Consider the following 13,719-nt stretch of genomic DNA (forward strand, 5'->3'; position numbering starts at 1 on the left):
GGAAAAGCAATGAGCATGAACGAGTTTCGCGCTCATCTCGTGTCGAAAATCTACGTTGTTGTAATGAATATATGTTTTCGCAAAATTGACTTATCTAATCACATACGGTAATGGCGCCCTGAACACGATTTCGTGCGAGGTATTATGGACGGGGAGAGGAGAGAGCTGGGCGGACAACTACGCACTCAGTGAGAATCAGCCAATGGGTGTTTGAACTGGGCGCGCGAATATCTTCATTTGCGTTAATTGTAGGACAGCAGTTTTTAGAATTCACGCGTCCACTTGTGAGGCATGCAGAGAATACAGCCAGGGGTTTTCACTTGAAGGAGGATGAATCACTTTGCCAATGGCTGCAAACCTGCTAATAACCAGCTGCGACCAGCAAAGATGTTGTCTGGCTCGGAGCTGATTTGCGACACTTTCGCGTAACGCTTCTGCGTTAGTCACTATTGCGCTACGATATCGTGATTGACTTTTAGACCGATAATGCGTATTTTTACTGTCTTCTCAAACTATTGCTACGTTATGTTAAGTAAATCAGATCGAAGGTTTTATTTTTGCTTGACAGTTTTTTTTTTGTTCAATTCGCCTGTAAAATCGCCCGTGATAGATGGGATATGTATAAAGCTTTTCACGCAGCACTAGTATCAAGTACGTTATAAAATTATCGCAAAATTAAAAAAAGTAAAAAAAAAAACAAAAAAAAAAAAACATGCGCGTTGCATGCGATCCATTGGGAACCATTGAAATCTTGAGTTAAAATTCCGGCAACATAAACTTAAAAAAAGGAAGGCAGAGGGATATTGCACAAACACGTTCAGACTAATGATCATATGACGCAGAACTACATTAAGACGCTTTACAAACAAACAAAGTCCAAGTGAGGAGTCAGCTCCTGAAACATTCATTGGCATGAAGGATGATAAACGTGATCATCAAGATTCAAAGTTTTGAGCATGTGTTTCAGAATTTGAATGAGCGTCGCCCATCCAGTCTATCGATGGAAGACTTAACAGAACTCCATAGTGTTTGCTCATCAATTTAATATAAAGTAAAATCATCTATGTAATTAAGTAAAAAAGGCCTGAAAAAAATTCAGGCCTGTACGGGATTTGAACCTTAATTTCACTACCGCTTGAGTAGTGTTCATTAATGCGAGGATCGCTTCCATATTCATTTGTTTATTCGCAGTTCACATCTATAATTTTCATATGTTTACAGTCATTTAGTCTCTACATTACTGCTCAAGACCACATAAATACAAGCGGCACTGAAAACGCCCAGTGCAACCGTTATTCTTGTATGGATGGCACTAAATAAAAAATTAGTGCTCGTGGCTCAAATAAAAATTCAGTTAATATTAGGTATGATAATAAATCTTTGTTCAGATTTCCGAAAGAATTTCACATCACAGGCATGTGCTAATATCAACGTTACTCTTCATTGTTTTGACTGAAAGATTCTTTCTGGTCACTTAGCGTTCCAATAAACTATTCGGTCTTATCTCCAGCGAGATAAAAGGAATATAACAACAGGTGATTTAAAATGTGTCCTCCATTTCTTTCAATTCGCGATCGAGTTTTAACTATCGACAAGCAATTGATCTGATCGAAGTATTCGCCATCTTTAAAATTTGTACCACTGCTCAGAAAACCAGATGGTGTGAAACGTTACCAGATTAATCGAACAATGTTATTTTGCATTAGGATCTAAGGGTAGAGTAACTTGATCTAATTATCCACTTATGTGAGGTAAATACAAATGTCAATGTTATTATTTTGAAAAAGTATCGGGAGCTTTCAAGATGTAGGAAAACACACACGTCGCATACAGCAAAGTTAACACTTTGTTAAAATGACTTATTTATTCCAGGGACTTGTCCAACAACCAGTTACAAGATTTACCGGCAGGAGTGTTCGCTGGCATCAAGGTTTCCGAATGGGGGAGGTTGACGCTGTAAGTAAGGCTCCTATATACTACAAATAAACGTCAATAAAGAGCAAAACAAAATATCAGAAATCAATAAATTGAAATTAAATGTGGTTAACTATGAAGCCAAACATCCAATAGCTCGAGCCACCGCTTTCTGACCGTCTATAACTGCTTAATAAGATCACGTAAAGTCTCTTGTTTCACAAAGTTTTTATTATAGCTGACGGTAACGAAATAGTTTTTTCGCCGTGTTGTTGCTGTTTAATCAGAAAAAATGATTGCCCCTAAGGGTTCCTCAAAGTAAGTGTTGAAATGTGTGTCCCGAGGGGTTTAGAGGATACATCTTTTTAAGATGATTTTAAATATTTCGTTAAGTTTATCAATTCAATTCAATAAATGAGGCTGAATAAACAATGAATCGATTGTAGTCATGAGATATTTGAATGATGGACCATGCAGGGTCAAAGGATGGCACATAAAGTTTATCATAACAATCTGATTATTACTTCTTCAAATTTCAGATTTCATTTTCATTCCAGCCAAGTAATCGAAAAATTGTGTCTCATGGTTTTGAAATCATTACCTCTACTTGGGTGTGCAGATAGTATAGATCTCAAAAAATGCTAAATAAACAATGCTATTCGGCCTTAGGATGATGAAATATTAATTAAGCCACTACGTTAATTTCAATGAGGCCAATGAAGATATATCCGATAATGTTAAAAATAGTTGCACATTATTTATATCGTATCAGGAGTTTTTTTTAATTATATACTTTGTCACGCACCATGCAGATATTCCTTTTAATCTGGGTTATAACTCATATAAATTTCTACGAACTGACTCAACATTTTTCTTTAACACGAGGTTGTTTTTGAGGAAGAGCCATCGTGACTTATTTTCGGTCGCTTCGAACACTTGCTTTTTTTGCAAAATACGTGAATCAATCAGCACGTTGTATCAAGGTTTCTTTCAAACCGATAGAAAGTGTTTGCGAAATGCCGCGTACGAACGATTACAGTCGACAGAACATGTCTGTGGTGGAGCTTCTCATCGAAATTTTCAAAAAGAAAAACTGTCCGAATCAGCTGTTGTAATACATAGATTTTGAAACGAAGTACGAAACCATCTTTTTACAGTGTCAGCCACTGTTTCATCGATAGCTCAACTCTAGCTCGTTCATCAGCATGTTTGAAGGGTATCTTTTGAATATTTCCCCATCTTTTATTTTGGCTTGGTTCTCTTAACAGAAATAGAGAGCGAAAATGTTTTCTTCTTTGTGCATTGTTTACGGCGTCGAAGTTTCTCCTGCTCTGACCCTTTAAACCCCTTTCCTGTACTGCGAAACCACGGCTTGATTGTAAGCACAAGAAACTTCTTCAGTTGCGTGGATTATTTGAGTTATGGTACCGTCGCACTAGATTAAATGCTTTGTGAGTTTTTCTACCCAAAACTGACGTTCCTTCCCGAATTGGAAAGACACTCTAGGGCGCTCGGTAGCATGTGTAACACAATTTATTCAGTCCAGCGGATTTGACATCATATCAAGAAAAAGTCAATAATCGTTTTTGCCTTGTGCCACCACTCGATTCGAAGATGGCAGAAAGCGATTGTATCTCGAAGTATTGCTCCTCCTTTGAGCGAGGCAACACTTACTCCTGGAATATCTAATGATAATAATAATAATAATGATAAAGATAATAAAAATGATAATAATAATAATGATGATAGTGATAATAACAGTATAACTTTATTCACAATTAGAGATTATTTTCAAGATACAATTGATAAAATGAACATACGAAATTTCATAAAAATTCAAAATTATGTATAAGACAAAAGCATTTAGTTTGAAAATTGTCCCACTCCAAAACAAAGAAAAAAACTTTAGATTCCCGCAGTGGCGACGTTTATTTTGCAGTCTGAGGAGTGTTCTATCTTGCTGTGAAAAGGTGTTCGTGATCCTCTCACGCATGCGTGTGCCGATCTTAGATGTTCGAAACAGATTTGTGTCCTGAGCCATGCAATAACGGTGTTATACGGCTCGGCGTCCTTCTGAGCTATCTTATCTGCAAGATGCTTCAGGAAACGCTGACACTCATTTCCCATTCCGCCATTGGTTCCAAACACTAGAGGTGTGAATGAACCCATCTCTACATCTAGCACCCGCTGCTGGTACTTGCGTTTCTTCTCGTCCTCTTGCTCCTTGAATACTTCAGATGCTGTCTTGTTCTAGTAACACTCTAATCTCCTGCTTATTAAGGGCTAAGCCCTGATCTGCGAGAGGCATCGCATTTAATCAAGAACTTGTGCCCTTGTCTCTCGATTGATTAACTAGTCGCAGCAGATCTGGGGAAAGAGTTGAGTTAATGCCTTCCATTTTCTCTTTGTCACGCGCCCTCTTAAGTGACTGATGATGTCTCTTAAGCTCCTCCGTAGAGCTTTCGCCTGGCACCATAAATGTACTCTGCGATTTGATAGAATCTACGCGCGCAGTAGTTATTGACTTCGAGGCAGCTAACTGTTGTGGCGCCTCAGCTCTCAAATCTGGCATGCCCAGACCCCCTTGAGCTGTGTTAAGGTGACAAGTAGACGCACCTCGTTAGGGAGAGGCTCTAATTGACCGAACAAAGTTGGAAGAAGTAGGTCGTCAACCGCCTCCTGGATTGAATCGACATAATCCTCAAACGAATCTATAGTGCGCATGAAGTAGGTGAACTTTAACTTGCACCCTTTTATGAAGACAATGTACGCTGTGTGAGGCTGACTCTTTTCAGAGCCGTTTGATTTCCTTTTTCCATATGCGAATTTTCTCCTCACAATATTGATCTTTGTATTCTTGCGACGCAATGACTGCTCCTTGATGGCGCTGACCTTCAGTTGTTTATTGACTTCATCTCCAAACACCCTCTTTGCTTCATCTGCAAGTGCCTCAGACTTAACAATCAGCTAGCACTTTGACCCGTTCACGAGATATCCAAACTTTTCTCCCTCTTTAATCAATTGCTTGTATCAGTCGTACAACTGCGCGATTCTCCCTCCTCCAGCAGAGTCGTCTGCAAGCCACACCTGTTTAACCATTGGGCAGTGCGCCCTCAGATTCTGAATCATTATAGATGTATTGACTCAGTACCATGGCATCGCTGGGGGATCCCCTTGCGTAGTGCCTTCTTATGAAAGTGTTTCACCTCCACCGCAGATAAACGGTCTGGATGGGCTTCTATAGGTGTTTATTACATAGTGCGCCATTTCTTTGCATGTGATCTGGATACTGTGCGAAGCCGCTGACCTGTTCATTTGCTTAAAGGCTTTACTTGCATCGATCAACAGAATCCCATCTGTTCCTTCTTCTTCAAACACTTGGCTCATTATATGTATCGCAGCCTCCACTCCTACATTATGACCAGCACAAACTTGTAGGGGACCTGCCGCTTCTTTATTTCCTCCTTTAAAAAACCGCTGACCATTTTCCCATTATTCGCCTCACGACCTCTCCAACGCCGATTGGTCTAATTCCAGGGTTCTTGTCGAATTTCTTCATGCCAAGTTACCGTGGGGTCCCCGGCGAGACTCAGTTTAAAAGGGAGGCAAGGTTACCTAGCTGGTTTTCAACGGTCGTGTGCCAAGGTTGATGTGGACGCGGGCTGTTAGAAACCTCTGAACTGGAAATTTTTGAAGCAAACTGCGGCTTAGCGTCGGTTGCACGGAGAATATTGAGTTTGTAGGGAATTGAAATGAAACTACAGTATGTGTGCTTGGATTCTGCGTTGGATTTGTGGCTGCCCGGTCATTTTGCGCTGGAATTTTTTGCTTCTCAGATCGGGCGTTCGGAAATGGAGTGTTCAGCCTTGGGCTTTTCTTATGTACGTTGAAAACCTCGAAATGGACAACTCGCTAAAATGTGTTCTTTTCAGCAAAGTAAGCGGTCAGATAACAAGTAATACGCTGTGGAAGTAAGGTGAGGTACATTTTTTGAGAATTTGACGTATTTTTTTATTCCTTAGAGCGGTCGTAAATATTCCCATACAAACTCTAATAATTCCGCCATGACTGTTATTGCGCAAGATTATCATCTCACAGCTGGAGCTTGGGCCGCCTATGGTGAACACAGCTATCTCTTCTCTTAGGATTTTACCCTCAGTCTTAAAGTTCTTAGAGCACAGGATTCTCCTATAAAGCTCCGAGTCCATTCCCGATGGCCATGCTGAGCCCTTGGTTTTGCTTGCTGAGTTGTAAATGATTTCTTCATTTATGAGATCATACACGTTTGGTGGAATATAATCAACTGGACCGTGCAACAAACTCTCCTCTGCAATATCAGCCGCCTCTGGGTGATAGGTCGAGCAGGCCAGACGAACTCTCGTTATCTAGGAGTTTCATTGCAGCTGACAATTTTCCTTGCAGAACCAGTTTTCAAAAAACTTTGGATACGTCCTCGACCGTCCTAGCTTTCTTAGAGTTCACAAATTTCCCCTGTATAAACGTCACTTCTTTAAGCAACAAATCAAGGTCCCCTTGTTTCCAGAGAGCTAATCGACCCTCTATTGCTGCGCTGTGTTCCTTGCTTTTAGAAGTAGCAGACGCTTTTTGCAGGATCAAAGTTGGGAGCACCATGAATGCTTTCAAGGCAAATGAGTTCAAATCAGAATCTGCATTGAACTGCTTAATCCAGAAAGATAATTCTTCAATGAAACTCTTCCCTGCACGGCTAGATGGTACATTGGATATATTTTTCCTGTAGTAGACGATTTCGTCGTAAACACAATTGACGATATTACAGAAGCTCGCGTGGCTAATATTACTCCATGTTTTGTTCTTTTTTTCGGAAGGAAACGACTCATAATCGGGCAGATTTGGTTTGATTTTGTTTGATCTGTGACTATTGTACTAGCCAATCCCGTGGGAGAAGGTACTCGGCCACTCTCGGTTGTTACTGGCTGATGAAAATCCGAGATAACGGAATTAGCATTTTCAAACTGCTGTTGTGGGCTATTGTTTTGAATGTTTCGCAAGTCAGCTTGAATATTATTTTCCTCGGGCGCCTTCTCTTCTATATCATCTGACTCAATTTCTAACCTGTATCCACTCTCGAATAAGGTGCTAGTAGTTCGTGTATAGTTCTGCTCTTGCTCCATTTTCTCCAATCTCGAGGCTTAATCCCGTAAATTCTGGCTTTTTAGCCCCAAGTATCCGTAACCCTTTTCTTCCCATAAATCTGCCATTACTTCGATATAACCCTTCTTCCTCCCGGTAGCGTTTCGTGGAGGGTCTACAGACGATATCAGATCCTTCGCTGTTCTATTGCATTCCAGAAGATCACTATTCATAAGCTCTGTCCATTTCAATTTTTCCTGTTTCCTCGACATATCTTGCAATGTTCCTCTTTACAACCAGCTCACTATCATCGATGTTGGTTATACGGTTTTTGGTTTCGTTTGCTTGTTTAAAGTGTATATGACACGAAAATTTTTCCCCCGGATTTTGGCAGTTCAATATGTATGATAAGCTGTGAGACAGTTACAAAATGATAATTTTTTTTTCTCTGACCGCTTTTCTTCATGCAACACTTGCTCGATTTCTAAATAAAAACTGTCTCAGGAGACTGGGGACGAGAAACAAGATTATGACGTCACGTTGTTTGATCGCTTGATCAGTGAACGCTATGTCTGTTTCCACGACATCCAGTGATTCCGAGGTCAGTTATGAATCGTGCGACTCCTCTTGGGGTCTCGATTGGGACAGTACAGATAGCGAAACCAGAGTTATCGATGGTGTTATCATCCCATAAGACGATGAGCCGCTTGCGGATTGTGGCGAAGAAGTAAGCCCGAACGCAAATGAAGAAGAAACAGATATTGATGGACTTACCCCGTCGACTTTGGAGTCTAGATTTGAAGGAAATGTGAGTGTGGATTCATGGTAAGTTGAAAGATTTACCGTGATTCCTTTTGAGCATAAGCAGGACTGATATGCGCTCCTGCGTTGCTAAGTTTGTCCGATAATTTTTCCTTTACCTCTTCCAGGTGTGAATGTGAGCAGTGTGATACTGAAATGTTAGTCGGTGCCCTCGAGTTTCGATGATGCAGAGAAGTCACTAATTCGTCCGCGAAATTGATGTTTGATGGTTCGATCGAACGAATCAATTGCATCACCAAACATGAAGACTTTAACGCCATTACTAACCGCGCCGTTCTTCTGCAAGTCGCTTCTTAGACGCCAAGATGGAGGAACCTATCGTCGCCGCAGTGGAGGGTCAGAAAACGAGTAAGGTTTTTTCCTTCTAAATCGGTAGTTCTATGTCCTTGTTTTTAATCGCTTGACCTAATAATTGGGATACTTGTGGTTTCATATTAATTTTTTAATTCTCCAGTCATAAGAAACGAGTCTCTTGTCATTCAGTTAGGAATGAAGGTCCGGTAATTACTTGAACTGTAGATGTCTTCATTTCTCACTTTTATGTTTACATATAGGTTCATCAGAGCCGTTGCATATAGATGGACAACAAGGTGGCTTTGTGGGTACATAGGCTGGGAAAACAGGCGACCTCTCCCAGCTTGTGTTTATCACAGTATAAGGAAAAAATACAACACACGACAACACAGGGGATATGCTAATGTCCAGGAGTCCAGGATGGGGAGGTGCATTGAACTCTTGTAAATGTACTTCATTGGTCCATGAAAAAAAAATTTGTGATGAAAAAATGCTCCCGGTTTAGTTTCATTTGCATGGGCCATGTCATTTTGCATATACTTCAAAAAATAGTAATAAAGACCATGAGAAAGCAGATATGGATAAAAAACTGTGAGTCACTTTATTTGCCACTTTTCTTCTTGTGACAATGAGATGGCCTCTTGCTTTTGTGGGTGCGTCTAGAAGTGGATTGACTACTGCTTGGTTGACTGTTGCCATCAGCTTGTTGTGAAGTTTGTTCTGATTCTATAGGATAACAATGGTGATATAGTATGTGAGTGCATCATTACAGTGTAGGTGTGTTACTTTGTATGCCCATAGACAAATGGTGTTTAATCCAGACTGAATACAAATGTGCTTCATTCTCACTTGTCTTGAGTTGGGAATAAAAAATTCACATTTAACATCAAAGCCCGTCTACAGGTATTCCCAACTTCAAGTAGAGAGTTGCATATCCACAGGTGGATAAATAAGCAGCCCCCCACAGACAGGTGACAAAAATGAAATAATTCACACTTACTAAAACTTAATTGTAATAAATTATATTCATTTCAAGTTAAATTTGGATGGTTGAAATGAATGGATTGATAAAGCTATTAACTAACCGGGTGGAAAATATGCTGTTTTCTTCATTGCATTTTTTGTGTTATATGCCTTTATAGCTTCCTCCTTGCTCAATCTTTCTGAAAACTGCTGATTGAGGGGCTCAGGTGTTCTTGATGCATACTTCTTAATTATTTCCTCCCTCTTTTCTTTTGGAAAATTGAAGAGTAGTTTCTTCAAACCATCAACATAACCTGAAAACAACAACAACAACAACAAATATATATATATATATATATATATATATATTATAATATACAAAAAGGTATGTTCAGGTTCAGGGTATTTCTAAACAAGAAATAATACTCTTTTAAAGGGTATCACAGTTTTACCAACTAACCCTAAGCAATATGGCAAGTAAAGCAAAGTATTAAAACATTATTCATGTTGTTTTCTTATAAATAAGAGTCAATCCACTGTAGTCATATTTATTCTTACCATAGGTAGGTGGGCATGCCACCTCTCACACAACTTCCTCTCCCATTTTAAATTTTGGGTAAGTGACCTGAATGTACTCTTTTCCATCAAATGCCCTTTGTGTTTCCCTCTGTAAGTTCTCATTGAAAGGCATGCCACCTCTCACACAACTTCCTCTCCCATTTTAAATTTTGGGTAAGTGACCTGAATGTACTCTTTTCCATCAAATGCCCTTTGTGTTTCCCTCTGTAAGTTCTCATTGAAATGCAAACTTGCAAGTATGTGCCTTTAAAAAAAAAAAAATTCAGGAATGAGCAAATTCATGTCCATTTTATAGGTTCATCCAAAAAAAATGACTGGAAATCATTTAGGAGAAAGAAACACCAAAACATAGATATATTCTGATTAAGCAAGAGACATGAACATAAAATTAGTATAAGTGACTCCCTTAGAAATAAATGGGGTAATTTTCAAAGGGAACTGGTGCTGTATCAGTAGAGAAGTGTAACAAAATAATTTGGTTTATCAACTGAGTTAATTTTGTAGATTGGTCACAGTAAAGTGGTTTTAAAGCTAAGAAAGCCTTAGAACACTTTATGGTGGCCAATCTACATCACTGACTTGGTGGATTTTGAAAATAAAAATCTATGAAAAAAGAAAACGTATTACTACACAATCAAAATTACCTGCTGAGAGTCCCCAGCCAAGTAAAACAAGTCATTTTAGGATGCCAATAGTTCAAGGTTGCATGTAAGCCTTTAAGGCAACTTGTCTGGGCATCTGGTGAAAGTTTTTTTATGTCATTCAGTAACATTTTCTTGGTCAACGGCAGTTTCAGTTTGTCAAATGCTTCAGTTCCTGTTAAAGGTAAATATGCAAGAAATTACACAATGGTCTAGTTTGTTGATAACAGTGGATTAAGTTATTTGCCTAAGGGGTATTGTAAACAAATACAGAACTGGCAATGGCAAGTTGAAAAAGATACGCAGTATATTATTGATGTTCATACCAACTCTAATCCACTTCCTGTGTTCAAGCTGTCCATGATAGCACTGTTTGTAAAGTGGATCTGGGTGGTTATTGTGCTTGTTGCTGACATGACATAAAAATGAATTTCATGTGGCTAGGATGAGGGACTCAAACCCAGCCTTTGTTGAGGTTGCACACCAGTAGAGATGCTTTCTTATTCCCTTCATCCACTCTTTTATAATTTCACTTCCTTTCTCTCTACTCAGAGCCAACAACTTTTTCCCTAGTGATCTTGCCACATGCCATATATCAAAATAGTGCTTGGTGTTGACACAGTTCTCTCTAATCCATTTTGCAATGCCTCTGTGCCTATCAGACACAAAAATATCAATTGGTAAACCAAGATGCTGCAAAAAAGAAAAACACCTCTTCGCTCCTTCCAGTTCAGTCTGTTGACTGCCTCCAGTTTCATTTGCCTGAGACAAACAAGAAAATAAAGGTTATCAAACCACCAGGAAATACCATACAAATCATTGGTTCTTGTAATTTTTATTATTATTACTATTATTATATATATCATTATCATTTTGTCTATTATTCATCAGACCATTCCATTTCATTGAACCCATAATTTATATCATAATTATTTAGGTATATGCCACACAGAAACCCAGAAACCAAAGAAATTAATTTCTTTCTGTCAATAAACCTAGAAAAGGTTTGAAAAATTACATTGTTGAGACACGTGTTTGCCTCCTCAGTTGAGGAGGTGAATAGTATCTGCAAGCCACTTCCAACTAGCCAATCAGCACACATGAAAAGCACTATTCGCCTGTGTGGTATACACTAATAACCAGTATTCATACAAAACTTACCTGAACTTGTTCAAAGTGGACAACCTTTAAGGTTGTGGTACAAAACATTGTGTACACTCCATATTTGGCAGAGTGCCGCATGGAATCAAACCTGCCATCCCCTCTCCAAGCCACATTTTTTATCTTCTTTATACTCTCTGTCAGATTAGCCTGATATCTTTCCCAATATAGAAGGACAGCAGGGAACAGGAAAGATCTTTGATGTCAAAAAAGGTGTGCCCAGAATATCCACAGAGCCCCATATGGCAGAACACCAGCAAGACCTTGCTTATAGATGTACCAACCACCAAGACTCCAAAACTCAATAGGATATTACCAGCAGGGTATTTTCCCAGAACAGTTGGTTGTGATTTCCAAGAGTACTCTTGGTGACATTGTGAACAAGTCTGAGTCACTTTGACCAGGGTTCCACACTGCCTCATTAATAATATTTAATACTTATATTGCGCTTTTTCTATAAAAATGCTCATTCTAGCTTTTGGAGAATTTCCTTTGCAGTTGAAACAGAACATTGTAAACAGTTTCAACAGCATGATGTAGAACATGATGAACTTGGGTTCATCATACCCAGGACTGTCAGAATCAACTCTGCAAAATTTAAAGTGATACATGATACCCTATTATTTACTTTGATGCCTATCTACTATATTTCCTAGTTGCTTTGAAGATATTGAAAGTGACTGTGTGCAATTTGAGCAATTCTCCATTACTTTTCAAGTCTGGCTTGCATGAGGATATGCCCATATGTTCCAGAGTAATCATAAAAACAGTCTTTAAAATGGAGCAGAAAACTATATTTTAGAAGTAAATGAATGCATTTCATTATTTAAGAAAAAGATTATGAATATAATAAAGCAAAGAAGGTTGTTACAAATATACCCACCTGATATCTTTCTCTAAATCTTCATCCGCTGGATCTTCTTCAGTCTCATCCTCTCCAGTGAAATCTGTGGAGCCCCTCTACAACTTCCAATCCCCATCCTTTGTTTCTGTTTCTGTTTCTGTATCACTTCAAGCGCTTGACCAAACAAACAAATCCTCAGGCCCACATTCCTCCTCTATGACATTTTCCTCCTCGGTTTCTGTTTCAGTCACCTTCTGGTTAGTGCAAACCATCAAAGGGGATTCAAAAGTTGTTATCTTCATGAATGAAAAATCCTTAAACATGTATGTTTGAGTAATTCACAGCATAATAATGTATTAATGCGTGTTGAATGTGGACAATGATTTTCTACATGATGCGAAGGTACAAGAGAATAAACAAAATAATAGGATGGTTTATTTCAGTACTCACACTTCTTAGCTCCCTTATCTCCTTTTTCTGTTCTTCCATTGCGGTCTTCAAGCGCATAACTTGTTTCTGCAAGGTTCTCACTTTTTATTTGTGCATGCAGTCTACACAAGAGCTGCCTTGCAGTGGAGTTAAGATTCGGAATGGAGTAACAGCGGAGAGAGGTGTTTCACTGATCAGCGTTGTACAGCTAATATTTGCGGATGTTGAGGCAACTGGTGAAGTCAAATGGGTGGTACATGCCAGAAGAGGAGCAGCAATTGTAACATTGGATGCAGTGGAAATTGTATTGATGGAGCTCTCATGAATGTCACTTGAATCGGAGCACGGATTTTTCTCAACTCTATCATCAACAACATCGTGAAAATCTAACGAGTTAGAACTTGATGCTCTCGCCTCTTCGACTTTCCTCTTTTTCGCTTCCATCTCGTACTCTGTCAATACATCACGTCTCAACTATAGCCAAAATATAATAAATTTTAATCGATTACGTTTGACCTTATCGAAAGATGACTGAAAATCACTGCTTACCTGACGCTTCTTGCGATCCGTTAATTCTTCGAAACTTCTGACACAACTGCATGTATTGTGGGAATAGAGCCCTTGATGAGGACTTTGTTCCGCTTCGTGTTCGCCATACCCTCCAGAGTAAATGCCAAGCTGTTTTAGTAACAGCCTCTCCCGAAATGGACGGAACACAATGAGGAATGCTTTGAAATCGGCTCTTTGAAAATCTACTCGGTGACGCTGCACAAATTTCAACCATTTCTCTCTCACAGCGCGATCCACGGGAAATTGGTGCATCGAGATGCCTGGCGTGTAGCTGGTGTTCGTACAGCTTTGATTGTTGGGCGCTCCGGCGACATAATGGCGTCCACATTTCCTCACTGGCTTCTTCTTTTCCGCCATGTCGTTAGTGGGTCAGCTGGTCAGCATTAGATT

General features: G+C 39.4%; 2 protein-coding genes and 3 pseudogenes across 6 annotated transcripts in view; 2 read left to right on the forward strand and 3 right to left on the reverse strand.

The window, feature by feature from the left end:
* Positions 1–13,719, forward strand: part of LOC149050738 (uncharacterized) — an 85,515-nt gene that overhangs the window by 28,710 nt on the left and 43,086 nt on the right. The gene's annotated exons all lie outside the window — the stretch shown is intronic.
* Positions 3,664–7,067, reverse strand: LOC149050740 (uncharacterized; annotated as a pseudogene). The gene is made up of 3 exons (XR_016184084.1): positions 6,867–7,067; positions 5,886–6,819; positions 3,664–5,467 (listed from the first exon to the last, which is right to left on the reverse strand). The product of XR_016184084.1 is annotated as an uncharacterized LOC149050740 (transcript).
* LOC149050741 (uncharacterized) lies at positions 6,818–8,200 on the forward strand (annotated as a pseudogene). The gene is made up of 2 exons (XR_016184386.1): positions 6,818–7,851; positions 7,956–8,200. The product of XR_016184386.1 is annotated as an uncharacterized LOC149050741 (transcript).
* LOC149050742 (uncharacterized) lies at positions 8,725–11,925 on the reverse strand (annotated as a pseudogene). Its single transcript, XR_016184415.1, has 6 exons — positions 11,487–11,925; positions 10,652–11,087; positions 10,329–10,500; positions 9,847–9,928; positions 9,664–9,730; positions 8,725–9,419 (listed from the first exon to the last, which is right to left on the reverse strand). The product of XR_016184415.1 is annotated as an uncharacterized LOC149050742 (transcript).
* On the reverse strand, positions 12,412–13,695 carry LOC149050743 (uncharacterized). Its single transcript, XM_089198314.1, has 2 exons — positions 13,309–13,695; positions 12,412–13,233 (listed from the first exon to the last, which is right to left on the reverse strand). Exons 1-2 carry the CDS (start codon positions 13,684–13,686, stop codon positions 12,865–12,867), a joined length of 747 nt encoding a protein of 248 aa, XP_089054440.1. The 5' UTR covers positions 13,687–13,695; the 3' UTR covers positions 12,412–12,864.

The sequence above is a fragment of the Pocillopora damicornis genome, chromosome 2, assembly GCF_964200805.1.
Source record: "Pocillopora damicornis chromosome 2, jaPocDami1.2, whole genome shotgun sequence".
In the NCBI taxonomy this organism is placed as follows: Eukaryota; Metazoa; Cnidaria; class Anthozoa; order Scleractinia; family Pocilloporidae; genus Pocillopora; species Pocillopora damicornis.